Below are 15277 nucleotides of genomic sequence, written 5' to 3'. Positions count from 1 at the left end.
AAAGCCTCTAAAACTGTGAGTCTTCAGCCTTGTCTTGCCACATCAGCTTTAATCAACAGAAGCACTGCGGTCCTCTCCATTTGTTTCTTACTTCTACATCATTACTTGTGGCTTACTTTCTCATGCAGATGACTCTATGGATACAGAGTATACACATAAATAAGTGTTTTCGTCTATGTGCTCCAAAAGAACCAAATCTAGATCCTTAAAAGTAAACAGCCGTTACAAGCTGAGTTCTGATATTTGCGTAAAGAAACTAGTTTAAAATAAAACTGAAGTTTATATAGTACACAAACACATGTTCCTTAAACCGGGAAAATTCCCCTAATCAGTTTCTAAAAGTAGGCAAAATTGAAAATGTCTGTTCTTTATGGCTTCAAAAACATTTAAGTTACGCAACTGATGAATCTTCCAGACATTTAGGGCACTTGCAAGTGAAACCGTAATCAGCAAGTAATGCTTGTCTCTCTTCGTACGGAAGCTCCTCGTCTATATATGAAATCGTCACCTGTTTTCATACGAAGAAAACTCAAAAAAATAAGCTACTGTTTTTACACAACCATTCAATTGCAATGGTAGAGACAAGACAAGATGAGGGCCACCTCTTCGTTCTTGCTGATGCTTCTTAACGCAATAATAACTGCTTGTCCGTCTCTGTCCTGCAAACCCAACCACAAGAGAGAGTAGATAGAAACACTCTTAAGAGAGAGTAGAGACATTGCAACTCCAAATCCTTTTGAGGTGTGTTAACCATGAAGAGGACAGCAATCTAAGAATGTTACCTCTTCTCTTTTGAAGGCTTTTGCATTAGGGCAACATGAATGGTTCATACAGCTCTGCAGAGGGAAGAAAGCCGTTCCTGAGACAGATACAGATGAATGTAATAATGTTAAACCGTGGTTACAAGTTACATAACTCCTCTCTTTTTATTAAGGCGGCAATGTTCACATCATTTCTAACCTTGGCAGCAGTCTGAATACTCATCACCAAGAGCATCTAGAAACGGTCTTGTGATTTCCTCAGCTTTGTCCTTTTCAGCGTCTGGAAGATCATCAATATACAAGAAATAGTCCTCTACTGGTGATGCCACCACCAAGTCTCTGCCAAAGATTGGTATCATCTCTGAGTTATATTTATTGTACTGGTAAGAACGTAGAAAGGAAGTTGGTGACTCTTACAGGTTATTCAGCTCAAACATGCCGATGATATTCCCATATATATCAAGCGAGAAAACTTTCATGTGTCAAGGAATGACTCTCTGCAAGTAGATTATTATACAAGGAAATAATGGTATAGATTATACATCAAACTGATGAAGGTGGATACGGGCTTCACATTCTTTGTCAAATATGGCTGTCTTCAGGAGCTCCAGAGACTGGAGATAAAAGAATATAGCAAAACAGTCAGGATTCGAAGCTAATGAAACTGAGGTTGTGATCTCTACATAAAACATGGCAAGCACACTCAGCCTTCAAAACAATATAATAAATACAAATAAGACACATACCGTGCATGCAAGATCCTTTATCTGCGTTCTGAAGGCACCTTCATCAGACGGATCAACATCATCTGGCAATGCGATACAGTCCCACCACCTACCAAAAATAGAATTAGACTTGTATATAAATTATATTCTTGTATATGAACATGAGTACCTTCTTTTGTATCCAACCGATACTGGTTTCCATGCCTCCAAGAGTAGTGACTGTTTTGACACACTCTGCTTCGCTTGTTTGTTAACATGTCCTGCTTTAAGCTTCCTGTACCTTAGAATAGTGAAGGCAATCGCCTAGCCATGATAATCCATTATCCAGAACTTGTTAGTTTCTTTTATATACTAGAGAAAAGAAAAGGTCACAAACTCTATAATAAGCTCAATCACAGTAAGCTAAAACATGTTAAAAGATTCATGGCGCACTATTCAAGATAGTCTAGAGGCAGACATAATATATACCTTTGCAGCCAGGAGAAAGATATCATTTGTCTCTGAAAATTAAGAAACGAAAGATAAAAAACAAAAAAAAGAGAGACAAGTTAAACGAAGAGACTATCTATAACCAGCATAGATTTGAGATGTTTACCATTAGAATGTTTAATAAACTCTCCAAGAGCGTCTCTAGATACTGATTCAGACCTCTCACCAGTGCAGAGTAAAGAATGAGTACTTTCCCAATCTGCCTCTGCGCATGATCCACTATGTCATATTGAGAACAACATATTAGTCAAAAACAGCAGACATAATTTAAAACATGTAAAAAGTAACAAAAGTTGAAGACACCAAACCTGCAGTAAAAAGCCTCCTGACATCCTCCGGGACAGGAAAGAGGAGAAGGCAAAGGAAACTTATCAGTATGGGGCAAGGCCATTTCACCGTTCATCAGAGAAGTAACAACTCCTTGGGGAAGAGAATGAAGATTAGAACTGCTGCTTGCACCACCACAACAACCAGAGAGGCCCATGTTGTTGAAATAGAGTTTCCTCCCAATTTGTTTCTCAATTGATCCGATGAACCGGAAACAAAAACTGCAGACCAAACAGTCCACCTGGAGATGGAAGGCGATTCAGACAAGTGAAGTGAAGCACTAAAGAAGAAAACTTTGAAGTGACCTTGTTGGATGAATGTTGGATACCAACAAGAATCTCATCTTTCAGAATGAGTTCATCTTCCTGAAACTCTGAGTCTGCGTAGACACCTACAAGAACACAGATTCAATTACTACAATGAAAAAGAAAGGTTGTAACTTTTGAGAATCGGGAGAAAAAAGAAAGAACCTTTTCCGAAGGTGCCATTGTGTTTCACTTGGATTCCATTGCATCTTCTTCTTAGCTGATTGAAGTACTCCTAATAGAATAACCAACCACATCTAGAGAAATCAGATTCGAGCTCAGTCGCTATTAAGGTTTTGAGAGAGAGAAAGATTTTGCCTCAAGTTGGAGACTTGGAAGCGGAGCAAGAAGACTCGCTACTTCAGCGGCGGTATTGTCGTTAAGAGAAGCCATTGGAAGGAGATTGTCTCTCACGACGCTGCTTTGTTTTCTTCAGTTCGGGCGCTTTACTTCTTCACTTGACGGCGCGTCTCTTGTATTAATCCAAATATAATATTAGTGATATTTTTTTAACATTAATCATATACTTAAATGTTTATATAATTATTTCAAATATAATAATTTTATAATGTACATGTTATAATTAATCATTTGGTTAAAACCGTATATATTTTCACTTCTTATTAAATATTTATCTTATTGTATTTGCATTTAGTTATTAAGCAAATTATTATATTCATGAAAAAACATATTTGAAAATTATTTTGTATTTAATTTATGCTAAATTCTGACCCATGTTTCAAAGTTGTATTTCTTTTTACTAATATTTTTTATACTTATTCATTTTAGATAATATATTATTGTATATACAAAAGTCTAAGATATCTTAATTTTTAGACATGTATTATAAGGTTTGTTAATTTTAAGCCGTTCTATCATCATATTATATTTTTAAAATAAATAATTTATATTTATGAAAATAAAATTTATAAATTTATCAATTGAATATACTTTTATCATATTTGTTTAAGTACAATAATTGTATTTAACATGATCATGACTATAAAGTAGGTAAAATAGGATATAATTTATTTATCTTTCATTTTATAAACGATAACTTAAAATATATTAAATAATTGTTAAAATACTTTTACACAGATTTATTAGAATTTTTAAATATAATATATAAATATATATTATATTTAAAATGAAAATATATTATGATTAAAGTAGTTACAAAGATTTTATATTATAAGCTTTAAAGAAATATATGTTAATTTTTATACATGTATTATATATTTTGCTTAATCCATCTTACCAACATATTAGATTTTATTTTTGAACATAAATATTTTATACTTATGAAAATAAAATTTATAAATTTAATACAATTTTATTATACTTAGCTCAATATAATAATTTTCTTTTAATATGATTGATTATGATTATATAATATATAAAATATTACATAATTTTTTATTTTTTATTTTATAAATGATTACTGAATTTATTAATGTATAATAATATTTCAAACTAATTTCGAAATTAGTGAAAAATATTTAAATATAATTTCGAAAATGAAGATCTTGTAAAAATCTTTTAAAACAGATTAGTTAGATTTTTAAAATAAATATATTTATATTTTAAATAAAAAGATATCAAAAGATATTATGATTAAAGTATTTTAAAGATTCCATGTATTATTATTCTTAATAAAATACATTTAATAAGATTTCTAAGTAATGGTCCAAATAAAAAAAAAATCACACATGAAAGAAGTCATGACTTCTCTTTTAATATATAAGATATATATATTTTTTTTTATTTGCCAACAAATAAATTAATTATGGAAAACAAGTGCTCATATAAAAAAAGTTGCACACATTTCTTGAACAAATGTTTGTCACACTAATTTTGTAGAATTGCGATTAATAATTTGGAATTTTTGAATAACTCAACAAAGAGTAGTCGTTTTCACCGTTATGAAGAGTAAGTACAGCTCCACTTTCAGTTTATCAGACTTGACAAGGTCCAGTCACCATATTGGTCCAAAACTGCGAACTTCAGTGAAACGTATCTGTGCAAGCTTACAACTTCACAACACAGATATCTCACTGATTGACAAGTAAACATGCCGGAGTTCCCCGAGTAAGAAGAGATGCAGACAAGAACAAGGGGCTCTGTTTCTTTCCTCAACACTTTTCTCCTAAGTTGCTAATACACATTATATTACAAACTTCGAAACTTCCACAAAAGGAACTCTCTCCCAGTATTCTAAATATCAAAAACTTCTTTTAAATTTCGAGACGAATACAAAAATAAAGGGAACTTTTCAAGTTCAGTCTAAGAGAGACTTGATGATGAAACGAGACAATTTATGCATCTGGTGCTTCCTTCTGTTAGAACAGTGAGCCTGTGTGTTTGTTGCGTATCTTTTACCTCCTTGGTGTTGGCATCAAGCACTTCCAAAGAAGTGTTCCATTGACTGCGAGGTGAACACGTTGGGAGCCGTTCGCTCTGGTTTTACCGCAGAGACGTGAAGCTGATATTTTATGAACCTCTGCAATTAAACATAACAAAAGACAGAGAGAGAGAGAGAGAGAGAGACAAATCAGTGTAACTAAAATGTGTATAAGAATGTAAATGACTATATACAAGGAAAGGGACTTTACAGCTAGTTGTGTGCTGATTTCCGGGTTTGTGTCGATATGCCAGTCAGGTTCTAGTTGTCTAACAAAGGATGTTCTTCCTATCTCTGTACTACAAAAGAGGACCTGCACATTTTTCATGTCACAATACTGACTGAGAAACTCTGGACATTGTCTTGTTTGGTTGGACAAGATTGCTGGGAAATTTTCTGGTAAATTATCTTTTGAGAAAGCTTGACTGGGTTGGGTACCTTATCTTTGACCAAACCACCAGATGTGAAAACGCCTGCCGTCTCTAAAGCCTGTAGAACTTTGGCCTGCATATTAGTTCTCAAAATGTGAGTTTCACAACCACTGACAATAAACATGCTTTGCTTAGCCAACCAACAGAATCTGTTACAGGAATGCGCACACGTCTCAAGCATTTAGTTTTACCAATGAACTTGACCTTTTCATCTAATAATATAAAAAACATGTGCTTAAAAACCCTTTTTTTTTTATCAAACCTTGTCCAGTGTTCAACTCTAATGTTGAAAAGTATGACCCCAGTTTTTAAGCTAATCATTGATAGACACAACTAATTTGATGTTTCATGCCAGATTCAAGTACAGAACATGAATGAGAAGGAACATTGAATGGGGAAGAAGTTGTTGCTCACTTCGCTTTCGTCGTCAAGAACTCTTTCCATGAGGTACAAATCAGAATACTTTGTGATCTCTAGAAGGACTTCCAGGACAGATGACCTCACTGTTGCTTGTTTCTACATTAAAAATTTGCTCGAGTCAGGTACGCATAAAATGCAAAAAAAATTTACATGAATATCAAAAAGAGAAATATAACTACTTGGAGTTCTTCTGGACTTGATTCCTCAAGAATAACTCCAAGAAGACGGCATGTTACCTACAAATCCATATGAGACAAGAGTGTGAAGCTCAACACAATAATCAAACCGTGGCACAGTGCTTCCATTCAAAAACTGTCGATGATTCAATACGATCAAAGGTTCTATGTAGCCCCTCTACGAAAACTACATTAGAAGAGCACAATGAACATCAAAAAGAGATGAATTCAATTTACCTTCCTGCCTTCACTAAGCTTCTGCCTAACTATCTGCCCCAGTGTAGGCTACAAAAAAAAAAAGAGAAATTCATTTATAACACAATTAACTCAATACTGAAAAAAAGAAAGAAAGTTACTTTGACAGGCTGAAAGAAGTGATCAACGACATGTTGCACTCCGTTATCCTCATGAGACGCCGAAACATCAGGTGGGTTCGAAGCTGGATTAGACTGAGAGGCTTCAGCTGGCTGCATCCTGCGTTTTGGCTGCCTTCTTGGAGGCTCCCCTGTTGTTCTCAACGCCCTCCATGTGAATATCACAGCAACTGCAAGCCCAGCGATAGCACCAACAGATCTTGAATCCTAATTACAAAGCCAGCAATAGCTAAAACGAATCAAAACTAAATAAAGTTTGGATTTTTTTCCTCAAGTCGTTAAATAACAGCTAGTTTTGAGCTGAATCAAATTCAATTTCAGATTAAACCGGCCCGAGCAACCGGAATTAGACTCAAATCACAGAGATTCTAAATTCTAGATCCGATTACAGAGAGAGAGAGAACCAGATTGCGAATAGATGTAGAGAAGATGGTGGACATCTTGAAAGTGACGTAAGCGCTTAATCGTTTGATTAATCGAACGATCTCTTCCGTAGGCGACGACGACGAAGAAGACGATTCCGACATAGTTCCAAACCAAATTAGAAAACGTCGTCGTTCTCGGAAGAACAATCAGATTCTTTAAAGCTTTCGAGAAAATCTAGAGAATAAAGGTCACTATTCTCGAGACGGTGACTTTAGACGGAGAGAGACGCAAACACAAGTTACACAACGATGAATTCTACTTTTCCCGTAGAAGAACTATAACAACTTGGGGAAAGGCCACCCAATCAAAATGACACGTGTCTATTCTCCATGCGTGGCAATAGATAAGCGTGTGAGACTACGGTTTTATTCCGTGGGGTGCGATGGAGGGATGAAAACGCTGCGTTTATCTTTTGTGTCTTTTTTGTTTTCATTATGGTTTTCTGACTCTTGTCATTTGTGGGCCATTTAAGCTATCACGGCGTAACATAAAGGACATAGGAAGATGAATATGTAGCACAAAAAAACTACATGAGGAATTTTTTGAAAGATTTTCTATTTATTTGAAAATTACAGCAGCTTTTCATATTATACATGTTTACATGATGATAAATTGCAATCGTAGTCTACGAAAGAGATATATATGTGATATTTGTTCAGTTTTATAACTTAAAATTAAATTTAAATATCTTTTATAAACTTTTTCTGTCAATCAGACAGAGAAATGTGTGTGCGCTAAACATATAAAGATGACAAAGAGGATGCAACTGATAGAGTTTCTTGCACTGGCCCATTATCTTGGAGAGAAGAAGCATCGCCGTTTAATAGCATCTCTTTCTCAAGGTGAAAGCAATAGCTCTCGAAAGCTCTAAAACTCACTGTAACTCTGAAGTCAAGGAGGAACAGAAGCTCCAACTCCATTTTGTTCAAGTCAGCGTTGCTCACACCTCCAACCCGTGCATATAACTCGTTGTTGTAGTGCCTGTATATATGAAATTATTTTTAAATAAACCGATGCCCTATCTAGTACAAGTTGAAATCTCGGATTCAAGAAACTTGATAAAGCTGTTTATAAATTTAGTACTTATTTAATTAGTACTTATAAAATGTATTTTTCATCTTCAAAATTAATAAACAAACACAATTCTAGTTTTATAATCGGTCTAATTCATGATAAATAAAAGAAAGACTTGCACTTTTTACAAAAAAAGAAGAAGAAAGACTTACACGTCGTCAAGCATCTTGGAAGCAATCATGACACAAGTGACAAGGAGTCTATGAACATTCAAGGAAACTACCAGAGAACCAGGATGCTTATGAGCCAACCGGTCTATGTACGCATACCCGACCACGAAACATGACGGGCTACATTTTGTGTACTTATATATCCTCTCAAGGTACTTGGCTATACTTATGCTCGGTGCTCTGACCCCGTCAAACGCCTCCAAACTCTTCCCGAATCCCTTAGTTTGCTTAGCTAACCACTCATTCCGTGCGACTAGCTTCTCCATCACGTGGGAGATTATAGTCAGCACCCTTGGAGTGGCTGCTTCCGTTGGTAGATCTTGTCCCACGACCAGGTCCGGTTCATCGTCTCCGGTTGAGGCTAGCATGGTGGGTTCTCTTTCTCGTTAATGGCCCATGTCGTTCGTTTTTTAGATGTGTCTTAGCTTGTAATTGGGTGGTGGAGATACGATTAGTTTAAAGAGCTTACGTGTGGATGTTATCATGTCTCGTCTTACTTTTAAGCAGCTTGTGAGATGGATTTGACACGTGTCACTTGGCGAGAAGATAAGATTCTGGTAGTTTGGTACTTACCGAACAAGACAAATCCATCTGCCTATGTCGCTTACCATCTCCAACATCACAGGTCATGAAAGCAGTGCAGCAGATTACCAGGATTGTGGTTTGGCTACGAGTTTTGTAATGGATTTTCGCCATGGGAATCGAATCTAAAAGTTGGGTTCTCTACAAGCAAGGAAAGAGGCTAATCTGAGTGAGTTACACAGAGAAACTCAAGCGCACGTGAGCGTTTTTCTGTTCTTTTTTAAAAAAAAAAAAATTTGTTATAAGACAGAGTTTTAACCAAAAAAAAAAATTGATTCAAGATTCATTGTTTGAATTTAGTTTTGGGAAACAATTTATATATATGCATCTAGCAAAGCAAGAGCTGACACGGGAAAAACAGTGAAAGGAAAATTCGTGAAAGCTGGCGACAACTATGAATATGACCCATCACCATCACTAACGACGAATCATTGAGTTTTTTGTTTTCCCTAAAACAGTTTCTTGTCGGAAAAGTTAGACAACCTCTTTAAGTTTCTGTTTACAGTTTTTTTTTCTTTTAATTGGATAGAGGAAGATCAACATCTTGCGGCATGGAACGCTGGAGAACTGCTCGAAGAATCTTAGAAGTAATAAAAGTGAAGAAATAGGGGTGGAAAGACATGGTGAAATAACTTTGCTTCCTTTTTTACATTTTACAAATATTATTTCTAGCGAACGATTCCTTTCATAAATAAAGTAACAGTGGTTACAATATTTCTTCATTCTGTCTTTCTCCATAAGTTGTAAGTTGTAAGTTGTAACAGAGGGTGACGATTAACGTGTCTTATGATTATTAAAGAAACTGATTCTTCCTGGTTTGTAAGTTGTAACAAGAAATTTCCAGTCTTTTGCCCATAATATTTTCGGACCAAAGATCGCTGAACAAGTTAAAGTATCCGTCTCTGTCTTACTATAGAATAATTATATTTCCTAAATTTATTTGACTAGTGAGTTATTTTTGCCTATACACTCATAACATTTAGCATTGCATGAAGATGTTCAACATATGTGAAAAGTTTAGAAGTAATTCTGATATAAAATTAACAAAAATGGTGTTGGAGCCCGGTTTCACCCAGCTCCAGACCTGGTCTGAGATCCTGACCTGAAAGCGATGAAGTCCAAATATAGTCACTAATGAAGCCCAAGGAAAGAATATAGGTCTACCAAGGTTAAATCCCACCTCGGGCTTAAGAAGTAAAATATGTCAACCGAAACGTAAAGGAGTCAAGAGTATAGAAGATCATCATTAAAGTGCCTAACCAAAAATATACATTTTCCAAAGCTAATCATAGCTTAATCTTTCTATTTCGAGTTTGCTTGTTAGTCAAGTTTCTATTTCCAAAAACTCTATTTCTCAGTGTACTTTAGAATTCATCAAATGATATGTAAGAAAGACAAAAAAGTGCAAAAAGTGGTTTCACCGTTTTGTCGATAATCTAAACAATATAAATAGTATTTTCCTAACGATAACTGAATCCGAGTGGCAGAATGCCTATTAGACACTGTTTTAATAGCTCGCTGGCAAAAGGATGGTTTCACCTATTTGGAGAGAATCTAAACAATATAAATAGTTCATTCCGACAAAAATTGAACCCGAAAGTTCGTGAAAATAATCAACGAAAAGCCAGCAGAAAATCTCTATTATTCCCTTGTACCCAGTGGCGGAGGTAGAAACAAAACTCAATGGAATCAAAATCATATGTGAAAAAAGTTATTAGAGATTTCACAATAAACAAGGGGGGTCAAACCCTTGAACCAACTGAGCCCCCTAATCCTTCATTGCCTCCGCCACTGCTTATGCCTGAAGACTGCACCGTTTGATTGAGTCTTGCTTGGATTTTGAATTTGGTGGTCTGATTTAGTATTATTTCCTTTCAGTTTCAAACATATTGAAGAGTTGAATATAATTTAAACCTTCTTCCTTTACTTTCAGTTGCAGAGACGTTTTCGTTTTTGCTATATATAAACACATTTCTTAGAGTTCTAGTAATGAGCTTCATAATTTTTTTTTTTTAGCTTCACAAATTACATTTTGTTAAATGTGTTTAGATTATAAAACCGAAGTGATGAACATATGTAAACTATGCCATAAAAGTATTATGATAATACTTTTTGTAGTTTTGATATATATATATCATGTAATTTTGCATTTTTGTAAAGTTCAGTCAATTATATTTTTTTTGAACAAAAATTCTTTTTTTTGGCAACATTTTCATTAGCTTAAAAAACAGAGTACAATGGTCAGTTACTGAGCCATGATATTACATATTGCTGGTCCATTAATTTGGCTCTTTTTGCTAACATATCAACATAATGTACAAGATTTCTAGGAACTTTCTCAAAAGACATTTTTTAGAGCTTCGAAAGGTTAACGATGTCTAGAACCATTATTGAGGCTTCATTGCAGAAGTGGTTGCAATCCTTTAAGCTCTTGTGAAGTTGCGCATTGTCTCCTACAAACATTACATTAGCATATCGTAGCCGGTGCAGTTGTTGAACCGCTAGCAAGGTTGCCGTTGCCTCAGCTTCAAGCGATGAGTTTGTTGGAGCGATTGCAGAGATTCCCTGGATAATAAGGGTGCCTTGTCGACTATATAAGGACCACCCTATACCAGCTCTTTCATGAGGGGACTTCCAAGAAGCATCTACAATATAGTATTAGCATGGTTCTCGAGTGGAATATCTTCAACGGAATGACAATGAGTTGCTGGACTATCCGATGCAACAGGTTCATTAAACTGCAAGGCTTCCTTCCATAGATTAAAATCCATAATGGCTGCTTTGATGACCTGTACGATATGAACTCTAATGTTTTCGAATAGTAATATGTTCCGCATTTTCCATATTATTCATCCTAGAAACAAAGCTAAAGAGCCATGCCTTTCTCTTTTACCATCCATTACTAGGTGTTGCACTGACTGCAACATATCCATATTCAAACTGAAGCTCTGTGAAAGTTCATGACATGCTAAGTTCCAAATCTCTCTGGATACTCTACACTCGTATAACAGATGAGATAATGATTAGTGACCTTCACCACAGAGCTGACAATCCATATTTATCCTACATCTGCTTCTAACTAGGTTGGTTGCTACTTGCAATCCATTATGGAGCACTTTCCACCAAAAGATTTTAAGCTTAGGAGGTATATTTAGTGACCATAATTTTCTAATAACTTGATTGCGCAATTGAGTAGAAGAGGGGGATTGAACCTGATCATTATGTGCATCCTCGTCATCCATCTATTTTTGAACGTGATAACCGGACTTGACTGTGTACTTCCCGGTTTTGCTTAGCCTCCAATATAACATGTCATTGCTTCGTATTATGCTTGGAAGAAAATGCATTATTCTTTGAACGTCCTCATACTGAAATAACTGTTGAACTAATGGTTGATTCCAGGGGGATGATCCTGCAATAAAATGATCCTTTACTCGAAGATTTGGATGAATAAACATGCCAGGACCTGAAGGTGTGGCTTTAGATCCTCCTAATAACCAGTTATCATGCCATACTCTTATTTGAGTTCCTTTACCAACTGCCCAATGCATTCCTTTTTAGAATGATTGGCCTGGCCTGAATGATACTCTTCCATGCTAGGCTTGAAGACGGGTAGCTTCTAGCTTCTAGAAAATCAGTTTTCTGTAGTATTTTGCCTTATAGACTCGCGCCAATAGAGATGCAGGACAAGTGATTAATCTCCATGCTTGTTTTGCTAATAAGGATTTATTGAAAGCCATCATATCTCTAATCTCAATTCCTCCATCTCTCTTAGAAGCTGTTATTTTGCTCCAAGCTATCTATGGAATAGAATGTTTATCCTGAAATGCAGACCACCAAAATTTTCTCATTGCTTTTGTAATCTCCTGAATCAACGTTTTTGGCAATAAGAAACATGACATTGTGTATGTTGGTAAGGCTGTGATAACTGATTTTAGCAGAATCTCATTACCAGCTGGAGAAAGGAGTTTAGAGTACCAGCTCTCTAGCTTATTTTTAGTTCTTTGCACTATGAATTGGAAAGCCTCTTTCCTCTTTTTTCCTATTTGTTCCGGCAATAGTCCGAAACCATCCACTTTAGTAAAATAGAAACTCAAAATCAAAATAGTAATATTAACAAGAATATTATGTTAGTTATTTTGTATAAGAAATCGAAAGTACATTTTATGCAAATCAATGTTAAAATATTTAAAGTAACAAAAACATCTAAAAAAATTTACAATGTATAAAAACAAAAAAAATTATAATATCATTTAAATTACAGAAATTATTAATGTATATACAAGTGATTGTCAAACTTTTCAAATATTATTAAATAATTTGTAATATATAAAAGTTTATGTTATAAGCCATATAGATTGTCTAAATCAGATTTAAAATTATTAATCAGAACATGTCAAATTATTACAAAAGTTCATTTTTTCTAAAACGTCAAAATTCCAATTAGAGCCTATACGTCATTCAGGGTGTTCAAATAAGATTTAAAACAATCAATCAAAATATAAAAAATCATTATTATAATTTATAATTTATTATTATTTTTAAAATGTTAATATTTCCAAAAGAATAAAGAACAAAATAACTATATTATATATAATTTAACTAATAAAATAAGTATTAACATTTGACAAGTTACTTTAAAATACTAAATTTTATTACAATATAAAAAATAAAAGAAAAATAGTAATATTAACAAAGTATTATGTTATCAATTTTGTAGAATATATCCAAAGTATTTTTTATGCCAAAATAAAATGGTAAATTAATGTTAAAATAGTTAAATTAACAAAATATTTAAAATTTTAACATTTATAAAACAAGAAATTTCCTAATATCATTTAAACAAAATAAAGTATTAGTTTGATTGTAAATAATTGTCAAAATTTCATAATATCAGTGAATGATTTATTATATATAAAAAAATGAGGTTATAGGCCTTAGATTATCTACATCAGATTTAACCCCACCAATCGAAACATGTCAAATTATTACAATAGTATTTTATTTTCTAAAATGTTAAATTCCCAAATATCAAAAAATTACAAAATGTTTACTATTTCATAAAATGTAAAATTTTACAAATGTTAAATTATTACGAAAATCTTACTATTTTTTTAGATGTCAAAATTTCTAGAAAGAATTCTTTCAAAATGAAATAGAATTCCATATAATTTAGGTAAACTAAAATAAGGAAACCGAATTAAAAATTAAATTAATATATATATATATATATATATATATATATATATACTATGATGCTGATTTAATATAAAAATAAATAATATTTTATATTTTAAAATTTGAAGCAAAATATAATTTTTAGCATAACTATTTTAAGCATAAAAATAGAAAAAACTAATATGAAGTATTGTAAAAAAACCATAGCTAAAATTTATTAAAATTAATTAACTTTATATACATGCCAATTCTTTGAAAATAATCTTCTAAAATAGGTTAAACATAGAAATATTCTATATATCAAAATAGAATATATATATATGTAATTTATATCCATATTGATATAAAATAAGATCAACCTGAAATTTATATATATAGTTTTTTTTAATTTCTTAAGTAGTTGTATAAAGTATAAATAATCGTCTAAATTTGTGATATACTAAACAAGTTTTTGTTTAAAAGAAAATTAAAACAGTGAATTGTTTCAGTTTTTGTTCTTTCTACCTAGCAATTCATTCTTTGGATTTCATTATATTAACAAAAGTTTAATTTAAGATAAGAACTGCAAGTAAGAATATTCAAATTTATGTGAGATACATATTGTTAATTAGTAGTGTATCTATGAATTTTAAATTGTTTCTTTTCACTCAAAAGAAATCAGTAAATTTATCTACTCATAAATAATTAAAATTGTAAATGCAGTTGCTAACAATAAAAAAAAATACATGATGAGTTTTTCTAAATCGATAATCAGATTCACAGATAAAAATATAGGCTCTATATAATAATACATAAACTAAAATTATCTTATATAAGTTTTATTTAATATGTCTAATAAGTTAGTTAAATAAGCCAGTGAGATTGTCCACATAAAATTTAAAACCGCCAGTAAAATAATGACAAATCATTACAAAATTTTAGTATTTTCTAACATGTCAAAATTTCCAAAAATAGTTACATCAAAACAATAGAATTCCATAAAAATTAAAGTAATCTAAAAACTCATTAAAAGACTAAACTTAATATATTGTACTAAATTTGAAATTTAACTTATAAACAATATTTTTAAGAGAATAAAAACTTTAAAAATCAAAGATATGAAAATTTAAACACTTATATTTTAAAATTTGAAGCTACATAGCACATAATATTAAATATATACACAAAGAATTCAAAAATATCAAGGTTTCCAAAATAATATTTTGAAAAAAAAATTAATATCAGATATTGTAAAGAAACATAGGAAAACTTATCTTACAAGATCTTTTTAAATATCAAGGTCATTAAAATAAGGGAAATTCTCTCAAATAGCTCTTTTTAATTTTGTGTCACAAAAATAGCCCTTAAGACATAAAATGACCAAAAACAGCTCTTTTTTATTTTGAAAATTTTAATGTTTTTTTTTACTTTTTAAAATTTGAAACCGTATCCCCAAAAC

General features: G+C 32.6%; 3 protein-coding genes and 1 long non-coding RNA gene across 4 annotated transcripts; 1 reads left to right on the top strand and 3 right to left on the bottom strand.

Moving 5' to 3' along the window:
* Window positions 1-178: 178 nt before the first annotated feature.
* LOC103869137 (histone-lysine N-methyltransferase ATXR2) lies at window positions 179-3108 on the bottom strand. The gene is made up of 14 exons (XM_009147198.3): window positions 2926-3108; window positions 2773-2842; window positions 2608-2693; window positions 2284-2543; window positions 2082-2194; window positions 1955-1986; window positions 1656-1789; window positions 1508-1595; window positions 1327-1375; window positions 1179-1233; window positions 961-1100; window positions 783-859; window positions 603-659; window positions 179-508 (listed from the first exon to the last, which is right to left on the bottom strand). Exons 1-14 carry the CDS (start codon window positions 2998-3000, stop codon window positions 392-394), a joined length of 1353 nt encoding a protein of 450 aa, XP_009145446.1. The 5' UTR covers window positions 3001-3108; the 3' UTR covers window positions 179-391.
* Window positions 3109-4641: 1533 nt separating this feature from the next.
* LOC103869136 (peroxisome biogenesis protein 22) lies at window positions 4642-7096 on the bottom strand. The gene is made up of 8 exons (XM_009147197.3): window positions 6814-7096; window positions 6392-6616; window positions 6273-6320; window positions 6039-6095; window positions 5854-5955; window positions 5447-5512; window positions 5220-5321; window positions 4642-5107 (listed from the first exon to the last, which is right to left on the bottom strand). Exons 1-8 carry the CDS (start codon window positions 6934-6936, stop codon window positions 5003-5005), a joined length of 828 nt encoding a protein of 275 aa, XP_009145445.1. The 5' UTR covers window positions 6937-7096; the 3' UTR covers window positions 4642-5002.
* A 382-nt stretch (window positions 7097-7478) lies between these two features.
* LOC103869134 (cyclin-U1-1) lies at window positions 7479-8687 on the bottom strand. Its single transcript, XM_009147196.2, has 2 exons — window positions 8062-8687; window positions 7479-7816 (listed from the first exon to the last, which is right to left on the bottom strand). The coding sequence occupies exons 1-2, from the start codon at window positions 8445-8447 to the stop codon at window positions 7570-7572; spliced, it is 633 nt and encodes a 210-aa protein (XP_009145444.1). The 5' UTR covers window positions 8448-8687; the 3' UTR covers window positions 7479-7569.
* Window positions 8688-8729: 42 nt separating this feature from the next.
* LOC103869135 lies at window positions 8730-14026 on the top strand. Its single transcript, XR_633152.2, has 2 exons — window positions 8730-8859; window positions 8962-14026. It is a non-coding gene; the product is annotated as an uncharacterized LOC103869135 (long non-coding RNA).
* Window positions 14027-15277: the final 1251 nt, after the last annotated feature.

Source organism: Brassica rapa, chromosome A05 (assembly GCF_000309985.2).
Source record: "Brassica rapa cultivar Chiifu-401-42 chromosome A05, CAAS_Brap_v3.01, whole genome shotgun sequence".
Lineage (NCBI taxonomy): Eukaryota > Viridiplantae > Streptophyta > Magnoliopsida > Brassicales > Brassicaceae > Brassica > Brassica rapa.
Note: the sequence above shows the minus strand (reverse complement) of the source record. Positions and strands in the feature narration are given on the sequence as shown.